Raw genomic sequence first — 14,340 nt, 5'->3', positions numbered from 1 at the left:
CACATAAAGTCCGCCTCGCGGTGTAGTAGTCCGATCGCGCCTTGAATTTTTCTTTCCTCTTCGGCCACGACGATAATCAACAGCGGTCAAAACTTGATTTCCTTTCCGGGGATTTTAATTTAGGCATGTATGGATCTCCCACCTCTGACGTGGCCGAGGCTGGAAAATCCTGAGTGCCACATTGCTCCAAACTGTGGCGAAGCAGCTGCAGCTCCGCTGGCGCCGATCAGCCCAATATCGGTCAATTTCCATCTTTTATCTACCTGACATCTGCAAGTTTCTTCCTACTTTCGTCACTCATAATTTTTACTGTTAATTCTAATTACCCTTTTGCTCTATAGTTGGCGTCACGTTCGCCTTGAGATACCCTGGGACCGCACAATCCCATTTTCCTCTTTCTATCTTTAATTAATTCTCGTTGGCAAGCGGTTTGAAGATCTAACTGTCGAGAGTAATGTGGTAGAAATATGTACGCTCTTCTACCATCTACCTACGAATATTTTCCATACTTATTCAAACTCTGGCGCTTAGTGCATCTCCCTTGCCACATTGCTGACGCCCGTGATGATTGCGATTTCGATGCACATGTCCTCGCTAATAGACGACTTGTCTCAAAATTGGAGTATCGGACTTCTGTCAACATCGCACCATGTCGTCGTACAATCGTGGCGACCGTCGCATGCCGTCGAATAATCAATCTGCCCAACCTGCAGACATATCACATCGAGATACCACCACCTCTAGAATGACATACGCGCCTCAAATCCCTCGATCTCAAATTGCACGACCTCTCAAATTTATACCTCGAAGTAGTAGAGCCTCATCTGTATCTGCGGCAGAAGGAATTGGTCAAGTACCAGCTTTATCAACGTCAACGCTACAGCCGGCCACTCGTACCAAGCGTCTGTCGATGCTCCCACGCCCAAGTACTGGTGAACCACAATCATCGATATCCCCTGCATCGTCAATATCGCCTCAGTTCTCAACTCAATCGATACCCTCGTCTATATCTACACCCGATATCACCAGCCCATCTGCATTCATACCTACATACCAAGCGCCCCCTCCAAAACGACCTCGCAACGTGCTTCGGAGAAAAGCACCAACAATAGGAAAACATGTGGAACAGCAGTCTCAAAAGTTGAGCCTCCTCATACCCCAAACGTTTTGCTCTGTGGAAATGAAAGACATCAAACCTCAAACATTTCCTAGCTCGCAATCGATTGAGCCACAGGAACTCGCACGCACCTCGGCCAATGAGGGAGATCATTATGTTATGGATACACCAACAACTCAGGGCCCGGTGGAACTGGCAAGTCTTCGTACAGCAGTCTCCACTGAGCCCCTACCACCCTCAAGCACTCCCCTCATTCCTTCTGCGAGTACTCCTTCGACCAGATATTCGGAATCTCCTGGCATGTGGAGTCGTGGCTCGACACCAACCTCACTGTCTTCATATTCGCCAGGCATTGTGCATTCGACCAAAGTTGGCCGTTTGAGGCAGCTAAACACATCAAAAACCAGATTGCCAGTCTTTTCGCCTCCGGCCACAACTACCAGTCCACAGAGCGCGACAGTTGAGCATGCAGAGTTGAAACCGCAAAGAAAGACAACACCCAAGTTGCCTGCATCATTGACTGCCGGCACGAGACCAGCTGTCAATACTCCCAATCACCCCAGGAAACCCGCTATCGCCACCTTCAAAGGCCCACCACATAGCCCGCCTCCAAGGAAGTCATCGACGAAGTTCAGCCCACCGAAAGATGTTGATATTGACGTCGAAAAGGCCAAGAAAGAAGTTGAAGAAGCTGAGCTAGAACTTTTCAATTCGCATCGTTCGAGAGCTGTCATTTCGAGCCCAGAGCCAAGTGTGCCCAAGACTCCACCACGACCTAGCAGAGACGGTACACCACGTTTAGATCTTGAAGCGTCGCCCGTGATAAAGAGCAATCTACCATATCTGAGGTCGACGGGTCATACGCGTCGCGAATCAGCGGAAAGGATACGGATTCAAGGACAGAAAAGCACTACTCCCATTCCGAATCACTCTGCTGCCACCTCAACAGACTCTTTGCGGTCTAAGGATATATCACGGACTCCATCACGCGAAGCTGGCTCTCCTGTTATGGCCCGAAAATCACCTCGAACACTGACCAAAGAGCCACCTGGAGAGAGATCTGAGTCAAGAATAGTGGCCGCCTCTCCCAAACGGTTTGGTCTTTTCTCCAAGAAGTCAAAACCTGACCTGGATGATTCATCGATTGACCAAGGTCGCCCGGCTCGCAAAGGACCGGTCGCAGGGACTGGCCATGAGGGATATGGGAAATACTCTCAGCGGGGCCGGAAAGCAAGTGCTAGCGGCAACACTGGTACGAGAGCGAGATCAACGAGCACAACAAGGAGTGTTTCTCGCTCAGTAGCCAGCAGCAAAGGGAGCATGTCTAGTCGACCTGATTTTGAGTTGGATGACTTCTTCTCAAGCCGACTTGAACCGGTCGTTATTACGGGTGGAGGCCTGGATGGGGGAACTCTTTCCAGAACCCAAAGTGAGCAGAGCATCAGCAGCATGAGCGTGACTTCGTCAATTCTTCCTCATCCGACACCACTTACATCTTCAACTGTGCAATCCACTGAGTCATTGGCTACTTCTACGGGCACTTTTGGGGAAACAAATACGCCCAATGAATCCGTGGTGAGTCTTGGACATATTAGAAGCAAGAGTCCGGTGAAAAGACCTACTGTTGTCAATTCCCAGGCCCAAAAGTCACGAATGCCGGTTCCTAAAGGAAAAACGAGTACGCTGGCTTCCAGTCCCAGTGCCACGTCCCTTTCGAGCCACAACACAGGTTTAATAGCAAAACAAGCCCCGAAAGTCACTTCAATATCACCCTCCGCCAAGCAAGCGCCTGTAAAACCGGAGGAGCAGCATATCAAGAAATCAAGGTCCTCACGTTGGAACCCATTCCACCGCGGCCGTGGCAACGATGTCAAGGCACCTGCCCAAGCTGTACCTGTACCTGCGCCAGCTTCTCACGCGGCCCAGCTTCATGCTGCTATCTCTCCTGTTCTGAATACCCGGCCTATTGCTCACTACGCAATTGTTGACGAAGATTCCGATGAGCTCGATAGAATTATCAGCAACATCGAGCATTCACCACCGACTGAAGAAGAGATGCCTGTCGCTTCAGTGGAGATTCCTGCGGGACTGAATATCAAGAAAAGACAGCCATCAATCCTACTCCGCTCTCCGCCCAAAATGCATGGTGAATTTGATAGCGACAAGCCTTCCCCGAAGACCGCCATGTTCAATCGCAATATCATGGGCCCAGAACCTGAGAGTAGCCCCGAAGACCGCCGGCCAAGAAGACTTGCCTCTGTGGGCCGGATTCCAAAGGTAGTCTCGAGGCGTGATAGACAGCTGAGACATGATATGCAGTCCTTTTCTCGGCCTTTCAGTGTTGCGGAGTCGCTATCTATCCCGGCCCCGGTACTGGAAAGCCAAAATGAAAATCATCGACTTGATCAATCTCCAAGCCACGGGGTCAACTTGTCAGCAAGCAGGCCTTTAGATTGGGGATATGGCTACAACCCAGTGTTTAGCGCACCTGAGCAAATCAGCGCCTTGGACTTCCTTGCTGGCCCTTACTCGGCTAGTGAGTTTCTTCACTTCTCGCCTCCGCACAAAGGATCTGTTTCATCAAGCAGTTCCGGAGCCCTCGCTGCTGTCACTGCTGTTGTTCCCGGTACAGCCACTGCGCCGACCCAAGATGAGGTGTGGAACGAGTATGATGACCTCATAGATCACTTCTCCCCGGAAGAGCCAAAGCCCGATGAGTCCGCTAAAACCGAGGATCAATCGAGATTCCAGAAAGCAACAATGGCGAGCAGAGCTCTTCAGGATGGCATAAAGAATTCTAACTCGCTTCAGCCACCATCCCTGCCAACAGGTGAGGAGTCGAATAGAATCAGCGGCGATTCGGTTCACCTTCGCCGATCAAGAATTGTCTCTGCTTTGTATTCACCATTGGCCCCTTCAACGCAGCCGTCGTATAGCGATCTTATTTCTAGCTACGAAGATCGTGAAGAAACCATTGGCAGTCCTCGAAATCCCAAGTTGGAATTTTCAGACCATGTCCAGCGTCAGCAATCAACGTTCTTGCATTCCCTCGCAGCAGTTCCTCCAACGAAGCCAAAGTCGGATGGACTGAGAGGTGTTTATGAGCCCTCCGAGCGTGACTGGGATGCGGTGACCCATACCAATATGCGGTCTGCCTCTCTAATGACTAGTCGTTGGCTATCATTTGGGCGGGTTCTCTTCAGCCCAGCACACAATCATGTTAAGTCTGGAACGCATGGGAGAATACTTGTGATTGACGGTCTTGGGAATGATGATTGGTCATTTTACTGCTCCTTGACCTACCCTGACGCGGAAGTATATAGTCTAAGCAGCCGGCCAGTTTCCACGGCCATCCCTCACCCTGCTGCCTGGCAGCCCCCGACAAATCATCACACAGTCTACCATGCTGGGTTACAAAACCCTCTCCCATTTCCAAAGGACTATTTTGCAGTTGCAGTCCTAAGATTTCCCGCAACAACGTCTGAGGCGGTGCAAAGCAATATGCTTCAAGAGTGCAGGCGAGTTCTTCGTTCTGGCGGCTACCTCGAAATGAGTGTGTTAGATCGAGACATGGTGAATATGGGTGTTCGCACCCGCAAAGCCGTTCGGCGATTGAAAGAAATGACATGTCTTGCCAATTCAACAATCAGCCTCAGCCCAGCAAGCGATAGCGTCCAACGACTCATCGGCACTCAAGGATTTGACAACCTCCGCCGCTGCATGGTCCGTATTCCAGTCGCGGGAATGGTTGTCCGATCTTCCGACTCGACAACATCATCCTCGAGTCGGTCCTTTTCTGCATCAGCCGGTACCCAATCAACCGGATTCTCCTTTCCTCATACTTCTGCATCTGTCTCGACAGCGACAGGAAGCCAGAGTACACGGACAGCATCCAAATCGTCCCCTTCAGACGATAATATCTCTTTGTGGGACCTCCTCTCAGACCCCTCTCCTTCTGCTGCGAATGACGAGTCCATTGCAAAGATTGTGGCTCGTGTTGGTCGTTGGTGGTATACCAAATGCTACGAAGACCCAGTTCTCCCCAATACGGGCGACAATGACCCCAGCATGTGGAATGATCGCAAGACGCTCCGCGAGTGTCAAAAGCGAGGCACTGGATTCCGCATGCTCATTGCATACGCACAGAAGCCGAGTGAGGTTAAACGTCGCACAGCAAGCGTTTAATGAACATTACAACACGCCTGCCTACATGATCACATTACGAAGCATGATATCTATATGATTTGCATGATACATTCAATATACCCTTGCGACAATGTTAAATTTTCCTTTTCTTTCAAGTTTGGCTTTTTGCTCTTCTCTTTTACCATTTATTTACCACTGTGCAAGATTTTCGGTCCTTTACTCTGCCCTCATTTCCTATTGGTGTTTGATACATTGTGGAGAGGAAAGCTTTACGACTTCAGATTTGCATTGACCTCGCGGTCTCTTCTGCGAAATTTATATCCCGGCTGGCACTGGGGGCGTTCGAATCCTATTCTCTGTGAGATATTTTTTGGTTCCAAGGTTTCTAAGGTTATCGTTGAATAATTTGCATTTGCGGCAGTTTCCAAGGTTCTACCTACTAGTTAATCTTGCTGGCTTTCTGTGATACCAGATTCATAAGCTGGACTTGATGAATGTCAATTTTTTTTCAAATATTTCCCAGAGCTTTCAAGTTCTCTCACAATCTCCCGAGATATCTTGAGCATTTGAACTTCAAGAATATTCAAGCCGTAGCTTGTAATCCCTTGTTTTGACAACCGAAGAGGACACCAATCGGTGACCTCGGACATCAAATGCCTCGGCTACCACACGAATAGGTTTGTGGGAAGTGCGGAAGCCAGTCTCGAACCCAGTCCGCTTCGCTTGACCCAGTAGCATTTTTTGTCCCTTTGCATCTTCCCCGAAGAACTTCCACACCTTACTCTCCGTGTCTCCGTTCCAGCTGATATACAAAGCCGTCCCATTCGATTCCTTGAATGCGACCAAAGCAGGCTCCTCATAGGGCTGACCATGCCAGTCGAACTTGAAAGCCCTATAATTCTCTGACCCGGGACCAAGCTTTCCAGAGTCCATGCCGGAAAAGAAGATTGTCGAGCCATCAGGCGTGTGTTCTGACATGGCCCCATCATAGCCCCAGTTGATGAACGCATTTCCATTCGGAAGCAATTGCAAATTCCCCTGTGATCGAACAGAAAGATCCCCCGGTGCTCTGAATTCGGCAAGAAGCTTCGAAGTCCAGTTTTCAGTATCCAACTCAACAACCTTTCCGGCACTATACGCGCGAGCTTTTAGATCTGGTCCACCGGCGAGATTTTCATGGGCAGAATTATCAAAGAAAGAAATAATTTCCTTCGATCCTTTCGTCTCATGCTGAAGATATTTCTGATGCATCCTGGTATCGTGCTGCCAACAAAATTCCACCCCATCTCCAAGAGAGAAATTCGAATTCGGGCCACCAAGTTGCCAGATAATTTTTCCCGTGTCGCCATCCATCTTGAAGATCGTGCACATACTTCGGGCAGAGAGAAGATATTGGTTTCTTTCCACGTCTATATCAAAAGCATTCATATAGAAGTAATGCCAGGCCTGGCTCGAGTTCACACCCGTGCCTGCGTTTCCGCTTTGCAGGGTCAGGTTGGTTCCTGCAGGGTCGACATGTTCGAGAGAACTCCATTCCCAGAGAACGCGATTCGTATCAGTATCCACCTTCTGTATTTTATTGTCCAGTATCCATTGCTGAGAATCCGATTTCGCTCCGTATGCCGAGAGATCAGCGATCTCAGGATCATAAACAGTAAAGACAGCAGAATGGTTATCGAAAATGAGAAACTCGTGCTGATCGGCGAGTTTGTGCCCCCCCACCCTTGATTTGCTTCAAAAGCCGATACTTGTTATCGAAGATGCTAGTGTGGCCATGTCCATGGCCCATGGGCGAATTGTGAGAGCCTTCAAAGATCGTCAGGACCTGTTGTCCTCTGTAATTTTGGACCAGGAAGTTTTCGCTCCGAGGTCCGACATAACCAAAGCCGGTCCATACTAGATCTCCTTTGTCGGTGAAGATATATGGACCCGATTGTGCGGGCCCATGGCCGGTGTTATCCGCATAGATGCTTTCAGGCGTGTAAAAAATCAGACCATCGGCTGTTTCATTTGTTGCTGGGATAGTGATGTTTAAAACCGGCGCGGCGAGGTCGGGCCTTGACTTGTACGCAAGATTCGCACCTGCATAGCCTGTGAATAGAATGGTCGCTAGGTAGGACAACTTGGAATGTCCCATGCTGGGGGTTGATGAATCAGAGATGGATTTTGAATGTTATGATGGTTGCAGTGATGATGAAAAAGAACAGGAAAAAGGACGGGCTTCTAGATACGATTTGCAATCATTTTATGTTTCTCTTTATGACGATCATCTTGGAGTATTCAACTGGAAACCGGCGAGATCCGCCTCGCTAGCTAAGAAAATGATGATCGCCTGCAAGAATTGGAGATCACCAACTTGGTTTGGTAGTCGCAGCCGAAACGGAGTTGAGCTAAAGATGATCGGGATTGCGGGGAAATATCATCGAGAGGAGTTGGGGGGACTCTGATCAAGAGATACTGGGTATTTAGGAAGGCGCAAACGAGGTGATAAGGACATTTACTACTAGAGAATATGGAAGCAGGATGAAAGGTGTAGATTCCGAGAGAAAGGAGGGGGGGGGGGGCGATATAGGCGGATCTTGACATGCCTGCCTCAACACCTGGGCACGAGGTATGAAAGAGTTGAAGAGTTGAAGGGTTGAAGAGACCAAAGACTGATCTACCTAGGTAACTTGGAAGGATACTTCAGGTTGTCCTCACCCATGGATGCTAACCACATGGCAGCTGAGCAAACCCATGGATGTTAGTTGAATTAAGGTGTCTTCCAATGCTTCTATTAATATTCTATCAACTTAGCAACCAATTGTTCCCATCTCCACAGTTCAGGATTTGCGATTTATTAATTTCAGCCTTGTTGCACAGCCTTAGAATGAACTTCCTTGGAGCAAGCACTATTCGTTCGAATACAAGTTACGACTTACTAATATCTAACCGCCAAATACCACTCATTCAAGTCTGGAATTTGCGCCACCGAGAATCTTGGAACAGGCAGCACTCCCCTGCTGTGGCTTAGGGGAAATGAGCAAACATTGGCACACGTCAATCTGATGGTTTGAACAGGCGCTAGGGCGAGCCCAGCAGGGCTGCGCAACCCCACCTTTCGATACTGCGCCACACTGAACCAAAGAACTCGAGGGACACAAGAACCATTATAAGTCTGACCTGATCCTGATTCCCATCAAGATCTGTTAAACTCCCTCTGTCCTCATATCCCCTACTCCTCCGTCATGTCTTATCAACAATACCCTCCGCCTAACCGTGAGTGAACCCAAATCGCATCGCCGTGGGGCAGACGACATCTCAAGAACTAGTAGATCATATATACTGACTGGCAGCAGAGCCTCCATACGGCGGATACCCTCCTCAGCAAGGTCATCCTCCTCAGGGATATCCTCAACAACCCCCCCTACCCTCAGCAGCCCTACGGTGCCCCTCCCGGTGGTCCTCCTCAGCACCAACAAGGCCACTATCCTCCTCAGCAAGGCTACGGTCAGCCTCCCCAACAGCCTCCGCATGGACAGGGTCACTACGGCGCTCCGTCTCCTCAACCTCCAGCAGGCTATCACGCCCCATCACCACAACCCCCGTATGGACAAGGTCCCCCACATGGTCAACAACCCTACGGCCAGCCGCAACACGGCTATGCCCCTCCCGCCGGTCCCCCCCGGAGGCCCCGGCTATGGCGCCCCTCCTCCAGGCGCATACGGTGCTCCCCATGGCGCACCTCCCGGTGCCCCAATGGGACCGCCAGCCATGCCATCCCTAGGCTACGCGCCAGGCCAGACAGCCCCAGGAGATTTCCGCCAACAATGTGACATCCTCCGCAAAGCAATGAAAGGCTTCGGCACGGACGAGAAAGCCCTGATCTCCGTCCTAGCCCCGCTAGACCCGCTCCAGATGGCCGCCGTGCGCGCTACATACACTACCCACATCGGCCGCGACCTGTACAAGGACGTTAAGTCCGAAACGGGCGGCTACTTCGAGCAAGGCCTCCTGGCCGTGATCGAAGGACCGCTCATGCACGACGTAATCTGCGCCCGCGAAGCCATCGACGGCATCGGCACAAAGGAGTGGCTGTTAAACGATATCGTCCTGGGCCGATCAAACGCTGATCTCAACGCCATCAAGACTGCCTACGAGCGCAAGTACCGTCGCAATCTGAGCCGCGACATCGAGGGCGATCTCTCATTCAAAACGGCCGACCTGTTCAAGATGGTTATCCGCGCCGATCGTCGCGAGGAGTCCGTCCCCGTTAACCCGCAAGCTGTCGAGGATGAGGTACGCACGCTACATGGATCGACCGCCGGCCGCATGGTCAATAATATCGTCGAGGTCTCGGGGATTCTGGCGCGCTCGTCGGACGCAGAGCTCAGGGCTATTGACCAGGGATTCCACCGGAGATATAATGTTTCGCTGGAGAAACATCTCGAGAAGGAGTTTTCGGGCCATATGGAGGATGCTTTCTTGCATATGCTTCGTACTGCGACGGATGCTGCTATGCGTGATGCTATTCTGCTCGAGGAGTGCATGGCGGGCATGGGGACTAAGGATGAGCGCCTTGTTGTTCGGGTGGTTCGGGTTCATTGGAACAGGAATCATAAGGAACGTGTCAAGGCTGCCTATCGTCATCGCTTTGGTAAGAACTTGATTGACCGTGTGCGTGGGGAGACATCAGGTGATTACCAGCGCTTGATGGTTGCTCTTTTGGAGTAAGAGTCCAAAGGCTTGCAGGGTCATCATGGCATTTCTTTTTTTTTTTCATTCCTATCTAATTTGGGAGGTCATCTCTTTTCCTTTATGCGCCGTTTCTGGCTTTGCCCTAGTTTTAATCGTCTTCCTCATTGACATACCAACTTTGATTGTTGTTGGTATTTGGTCTTCGGTTTGCATGTACTTTATCAGATACCACTCTTTTCGATTTTCCCTTTGACATGAGTTTATGGATCTATGCCCCTCATGAAATGAAATGCCGAATGGATGACAAGTCCGCTGTTATCATGTCTGGAAATCATATTCTGAAAAGAGAGTCGTAGACAAAGTTCCTTAGTGAGATCAATTACGTTCCAATCACTGTACATGCAATCATGCGTATCATAATCATCATCGTCATACTAATAATAACATCATGCAAGGGCATACACAGTGCAAGAAAACATCCGTCCAAGTCGGTGCCAATGCTCATTTAATCTCCCCGACCACAGTGACCATCGAGCCAGGAAACAGGCCGGTTCGGCCCGCATAACATCCCCAAAACCAATCATCATTAATATTCTCCACCTCCTTTATATGAGCACCACGCGGGAACACCAATTCATCATTGATCCCTTCTTCGGGATAACAGGACCACATCGCATAGACGACAAGACCGACCCCTCCATCCGGAGGGAAGCGACGGAGAGGCGGAGCGTACTGCGATGTAGGCGTACCGTTATTTTGAGTCGTAGTATCGGAATGAGAATAAGTGTAGCTGCCATTTTGGGAGACGGGACTTCGCACACGTGAAGCTTTCTTGCGACGCTCTTGACCTTGGGATTCCTTCCAGCTCCAATGGCCACTGCCAACTTCTGGGGATGCAATAGGTCCGCTGGTAACAGGAGATGATGCAGACCAGCGAGTCATATGTTCTTCTTTCAAAGCGTGTCCTCCGACCAAGTCTTGGACAATCTTTCTTCTCTGTCCGTCTTGCCCGTCCTCGAATCCTACAATGATCATCCGATGGCCCTTGAGGCAAAGACGCCACCCATTGTATCCATTATCTTTGGTAATCTTCGAGGTCATGACGAGTTTGCGGTAACAGTTTATGCAGACATCATAGTCTCCATCATTGCACTGTGAGCAATGGAAACGCGTCACCGAGGCCGGAATCGGGTAGGTGCAGATATCGCAATTGGTGGAGAACGAGAGGATCTTGAAGCTCTCTGCAAGCGAGTTAGATGGTGTCGCGGTCGCCACTTCGGTCGAACTCGTCGTGGTAGATGAGTCTGGGCTTCCGGCAACTCGCCGAATGGGTAGCAGGGGATCGGTGCAACACCGGCCTTGATTCACACAATGATTGCAGAAGCCCCAATCTCCCTCGTTGCATTGGCTACACTTCCAGAAACATTCGTTTGCCGAAGAGGAACATATGTCGCAAAATAGCCCGGCTTGCAAACGTCGCGCAGGATTATCGTTTGTCAACGTTCTGTCTCCGTTTGTCACCGCTTGGGACGATTCTCGAGGCTTTTCGTATTTTTGGGAAACGAGAAGATGGCCTGCATCAGAGGCTTGGACTGGTTGGTTGTTTGACGAAGCAAGCATCCGTTCAAAGGCTGCCTGTGCACTTTTTTGAAAGCCATTCCATTGGAGACAGCCCCGGCCAGAACGATAACACCGAAGACAGAGGTGGTAGTTGCCATTTTTGCACGTCGGGCATCTTTTATGTAACTCATATTGAATCTCCGTCTTGCCACATGAGTCACACGAGATCGATGGCTCAGGATATTGGGTTCGAGATGTTCTAGGTCGTCTTTCACTCCGGGGTGGTACAAGTGGCGAAGATAGCGTTGAGGCCGAGCGCTCAGTCGGAGTAGAGGTGTGCGATTGATTGGAGGGGGAATTGACTGAGGTTGGGGAATCAGATGCAGATTGACTGGTGATGTTTCTGGACGAGGCTCTTTCTCGCCCTCCGCCCATCCATGTCTCCGAAATGTTGTTGTCCGAATCTGTTGCCCGTCGCGTTCTGCTAGACGACTCTGCCCTTGAATGAGTCAAAGCCCCGCGAGTACGCTCGGAGGTCATATCGCTGGAAGATCGAGCTGCAGGCCGTAATGTGTCGTCAGAAGTCGATGCCTGGTTGACACGGACGGGTGAAGTAGCCCGTTGTGTTCTACCTTGTTCTGAATTTCGTCGCCGATGACCTCCAGTAGGGCGGGATGTGTTTGAGTCGAGTAGATGAGGCCTTGATATAGGTGGTCGTCGGTTATTATTGTCTCGAGTTGTCGTGGCCACTTCGTTGGATTCCCTTGCGGACAGCGATCGCGGGCGAGTACGACCACTTTCATCGGGCGACTGTCTTCTTCGTTGTTCCTGGCGGGAAGACGGTTGCTGCATATGCCTTCGGCGATATGCATCCGCAATGCGCTCGCTCAGCTCCTCCTCCTGCGAAGGGCCAAGATTTTCCAGATTGATGTCATCCAGCAATCCTTCCTCGATGATCTGTCGCATGATTTCCTCCTCCATGTTCTCAGCTTCTGAGGAGAGGCTCAAGAGTGAGCGCAAACTGGATTGATGCTCGATCCGCCTTGTGCGCTCAGGATCTGAGTTTCGTGATGGGCGTCGTAGCCGCTCTGGGTCTTCTTCACGCCGCCGTCTCGAGCGACCATCCTCTCCGTGTCCTGTCCGACGGGCCTCGCGCCGCGCTTGAGCTCGGTTTTCTCGAAGACTCAACTCGCGGACCTCCTCCAATACCCGTCTATCATCCTCATCGCCCTCGCTTTCGTTGTCCTCCTGCGGTGGAGGGAAGACCGAGTCCCCGTGCTTATATCTTTGTGCGATCTCCTCCTTCTCTTCCGCTGATCTTGCTTGATCGGGCTGAGCCAAAAGCACCATATCCAGTAAAGTAGTGACAGTAGCATTAGGGCGAGTGCCCCGTACCTCGGCTCGACATGATGGGCATGTAAATCGGGGTGGGGGATGGCGGCGTGAGCCCTGCGCGGAGAACCATTCTTTCAGGCAGGAACCACAGAAGGTATGCAAACAGTCGAGGAGGGTGAGGGGCTGATAGAGAAGCTCGGTACAGATCTAAGGTATCAACAAGGGTCTAGATTAGCAGAGGTCGCAGGTAAGGGGCAGAGCAAAAGGCAAAGAGCGGAATGGAATGTTTCTGGAATGAGAGCACACAGCACCTACCGAGCAACCCAGCTCTTTCTCAAGGTCGGCCAAGCCAGGGCTTTGCACTTTAGACATCAGAAAGAAGCCACCAGGGCCGTATCTGGTGATGAGTGCGAATGTTGTAAATGTAGAGAGCCAAGGAACGAAGGTGGTCACAACCAAGGCTCACCGCGGGAGGTGGGATGGTGCTGGGGCAAGTGCGATGGGATCCACAGCTTATCCTCCGCATCAATTTGATCTCCCACGTCACTTTCTACTGCCTTAGGTATTCTCTCTTCTTCTTGCTCATCACTGCTCACTGATCACTTGGAATTCTTCAAACTTCTGACTTATCTTACTCAGCTGCCTGCTTGGTAATTCTTTGATTTGCGGCTCGTGGCCATGTCGGCACTGCAATGCTGTTGCATTGTACCACCAACCTTCACGATCTCTATGGACCTCGGGGCTTCAAATCAACGCCACGGTGCAAATTCATGCTGCACGTGAACGATTCGGATCATGATTCCAGATCCAAGAGAATATCTACTGTTTGATATTTCTCAAGAACCGAGTTCTCTGGCAAATCCGCGGGGTTGGGCACCCAAGTGCCACGATGTTGTCTCACCTTGATCTTGGCCACGAGACTGTTGTTCACAATCTGCCAATTGACCATATTATTGACGCAACTCCTACCATCATTCAAGCAGTCACGCTGATAACTCTTGTTGTTTACTCGTTCTGCGTTCGCAAGGCCGCTTACCTGAGCACAAAACGTGTGCGACTCTACGGACATATGCCGACTCAACCCGCAACTATCCCAAGATATTCAACCTGCAAACACCGCAGTTTTCACTCCGAGTATCGCAAATAACATATATCTATTCTTCAAGCGATTTGCGGTATTGGTGTTTTTGATCATCGGATGTCGTCCAAGGCATCATATCCTCACCACAACATTGGCATGAGATCGTCTCGATTTCTTGATAATCAGTTTTCCTCTTGAATAAGCTCGTAAGAAGAGCTATATTGAGACAGTAATACATTGATTCTATCAAGTGATTTTCGGTCTCAATCACGCAGAAAAAGGACGGTGACAAAGAACTCTTCTTATGTTGCGTTGCAGAAGCTTATCGCTCATGGAAACTCCAACGCCATGGGATGCGGTCAAGAATCTATTCATGTTGTAGCAGACGCGAAGAATACATATATATAGCCTCGGGTGGCATATA

The 14,340-nt window shown here is 50.4% G+C and overlaps 5 protein-coding genes across 5 annotated transcripts; 3 read left to right on the top strand and 2 right to left on the bottom strand.

Annotated features, from left to right (window-relative positions):
* Positions 1-649: 649 nt before the first annotated feature.
* On the top strand, positions 650-5,302 carry N7533_005583 (uncharacterized protein; the record flags this gene model as incomplete). The annotated part of the gene is made up of 1 exon (XM_057102233.1): positions 650-5,302. One exon carries the CDS (start codon positions 650-652, stop codon positions 5,300-5,302), a length of 4,653 nt encoding a protein of 1,550 aa, XP_056961863.1.
* A 534-nt stretch (positions 5,303-5,836) lies between these two features.
* Positions 5,837-7,400, bottom strand: N7533_005582 (arylsulfotransferase family protein; the record flags this gene model as incomplete). Its single annotated transcript, XM_057102232.1, has 2 exons — positions 5,837-6,986; positions 7,012-7,400. 2 exons carry the CDS (start codon positions 7,398-7,400, stop codon positions 5,837-5,839), a joined length of 1,539 nt encoding a protein of 512 aa, XP_056961862.1.
* A 1,090-nt stretch (positions 7,401-8,490) lies between these two features.
* N7533_005581 (annexin) lies at positions 8,491-9,976 on the top strand (the record flags this gene model as incomplete). Its single annotated transcript, XM_057102231.1, has 2 exons — positions 8,491-8,521; positions 8,604-9,976. 2 exons carry the CDS (start codon positions 8,491-8,493, stop codon positions 9,974-9,976), a joined length of 1,404 nt encoding a protein of 467 aa, XP_056961861.1.
* Positions 9,977-10,441: 465 nt separating this feature from the next.
* N7533_005580 (SH3 domain protein) lies at positions 10,442-13,207 on the bottom strand (the record flags this gene model as incomplete). Its single annotated transcript, XM_057102230.1, has 2 exons — positions 10,442-13,042; positions 13,151-13,207. 2 exons carry the CDS (start codon positions 13,205-13,207, stop codon positions 10,442-10,444), a joined length of 2,658 nt encoding a protein of 885 aa, XP_056961860.1.
* A 517-nt stretch (positions 13,208-13,724) lies between these two features.
* Positions 13,725-13,982, top strand: N7533_005579 (uncharacterized protein; the record flags this gene model as incomplete). The annotated part of the gene is made up of 1 exon (XM_057102229.1): positions 13,725-13,982. The coding sequence occupies one exon, from the start codon at positions 13,725-13,727 to the stop codon at positions 13,980-13,982; it is 258 nt and encodes an 85-aa protein (XP_056961859.1).
* Positions 13,983-14,340: the final 358 nt, after the last annotated feature.

Source organism: Penicillium manginii (genome assembly GCF_028828005.1).
Source record: "Penicillium manginii strain IBT 31320 chromosome Unknown utg000004l:1.0-7231830.0:1.0-7236170.0, whole genome shotgun sequence".
NCBI classification, from domain to species: Eukaryota; Fungi; Ascomycota; class Eurotiomycetes; order Eurotiales; family Aspergillaceae; genus Penicillium; species Penicillium manginii.
This window is presented reverse-complemented; position numbering and strand designations above follow the sequence as displayed.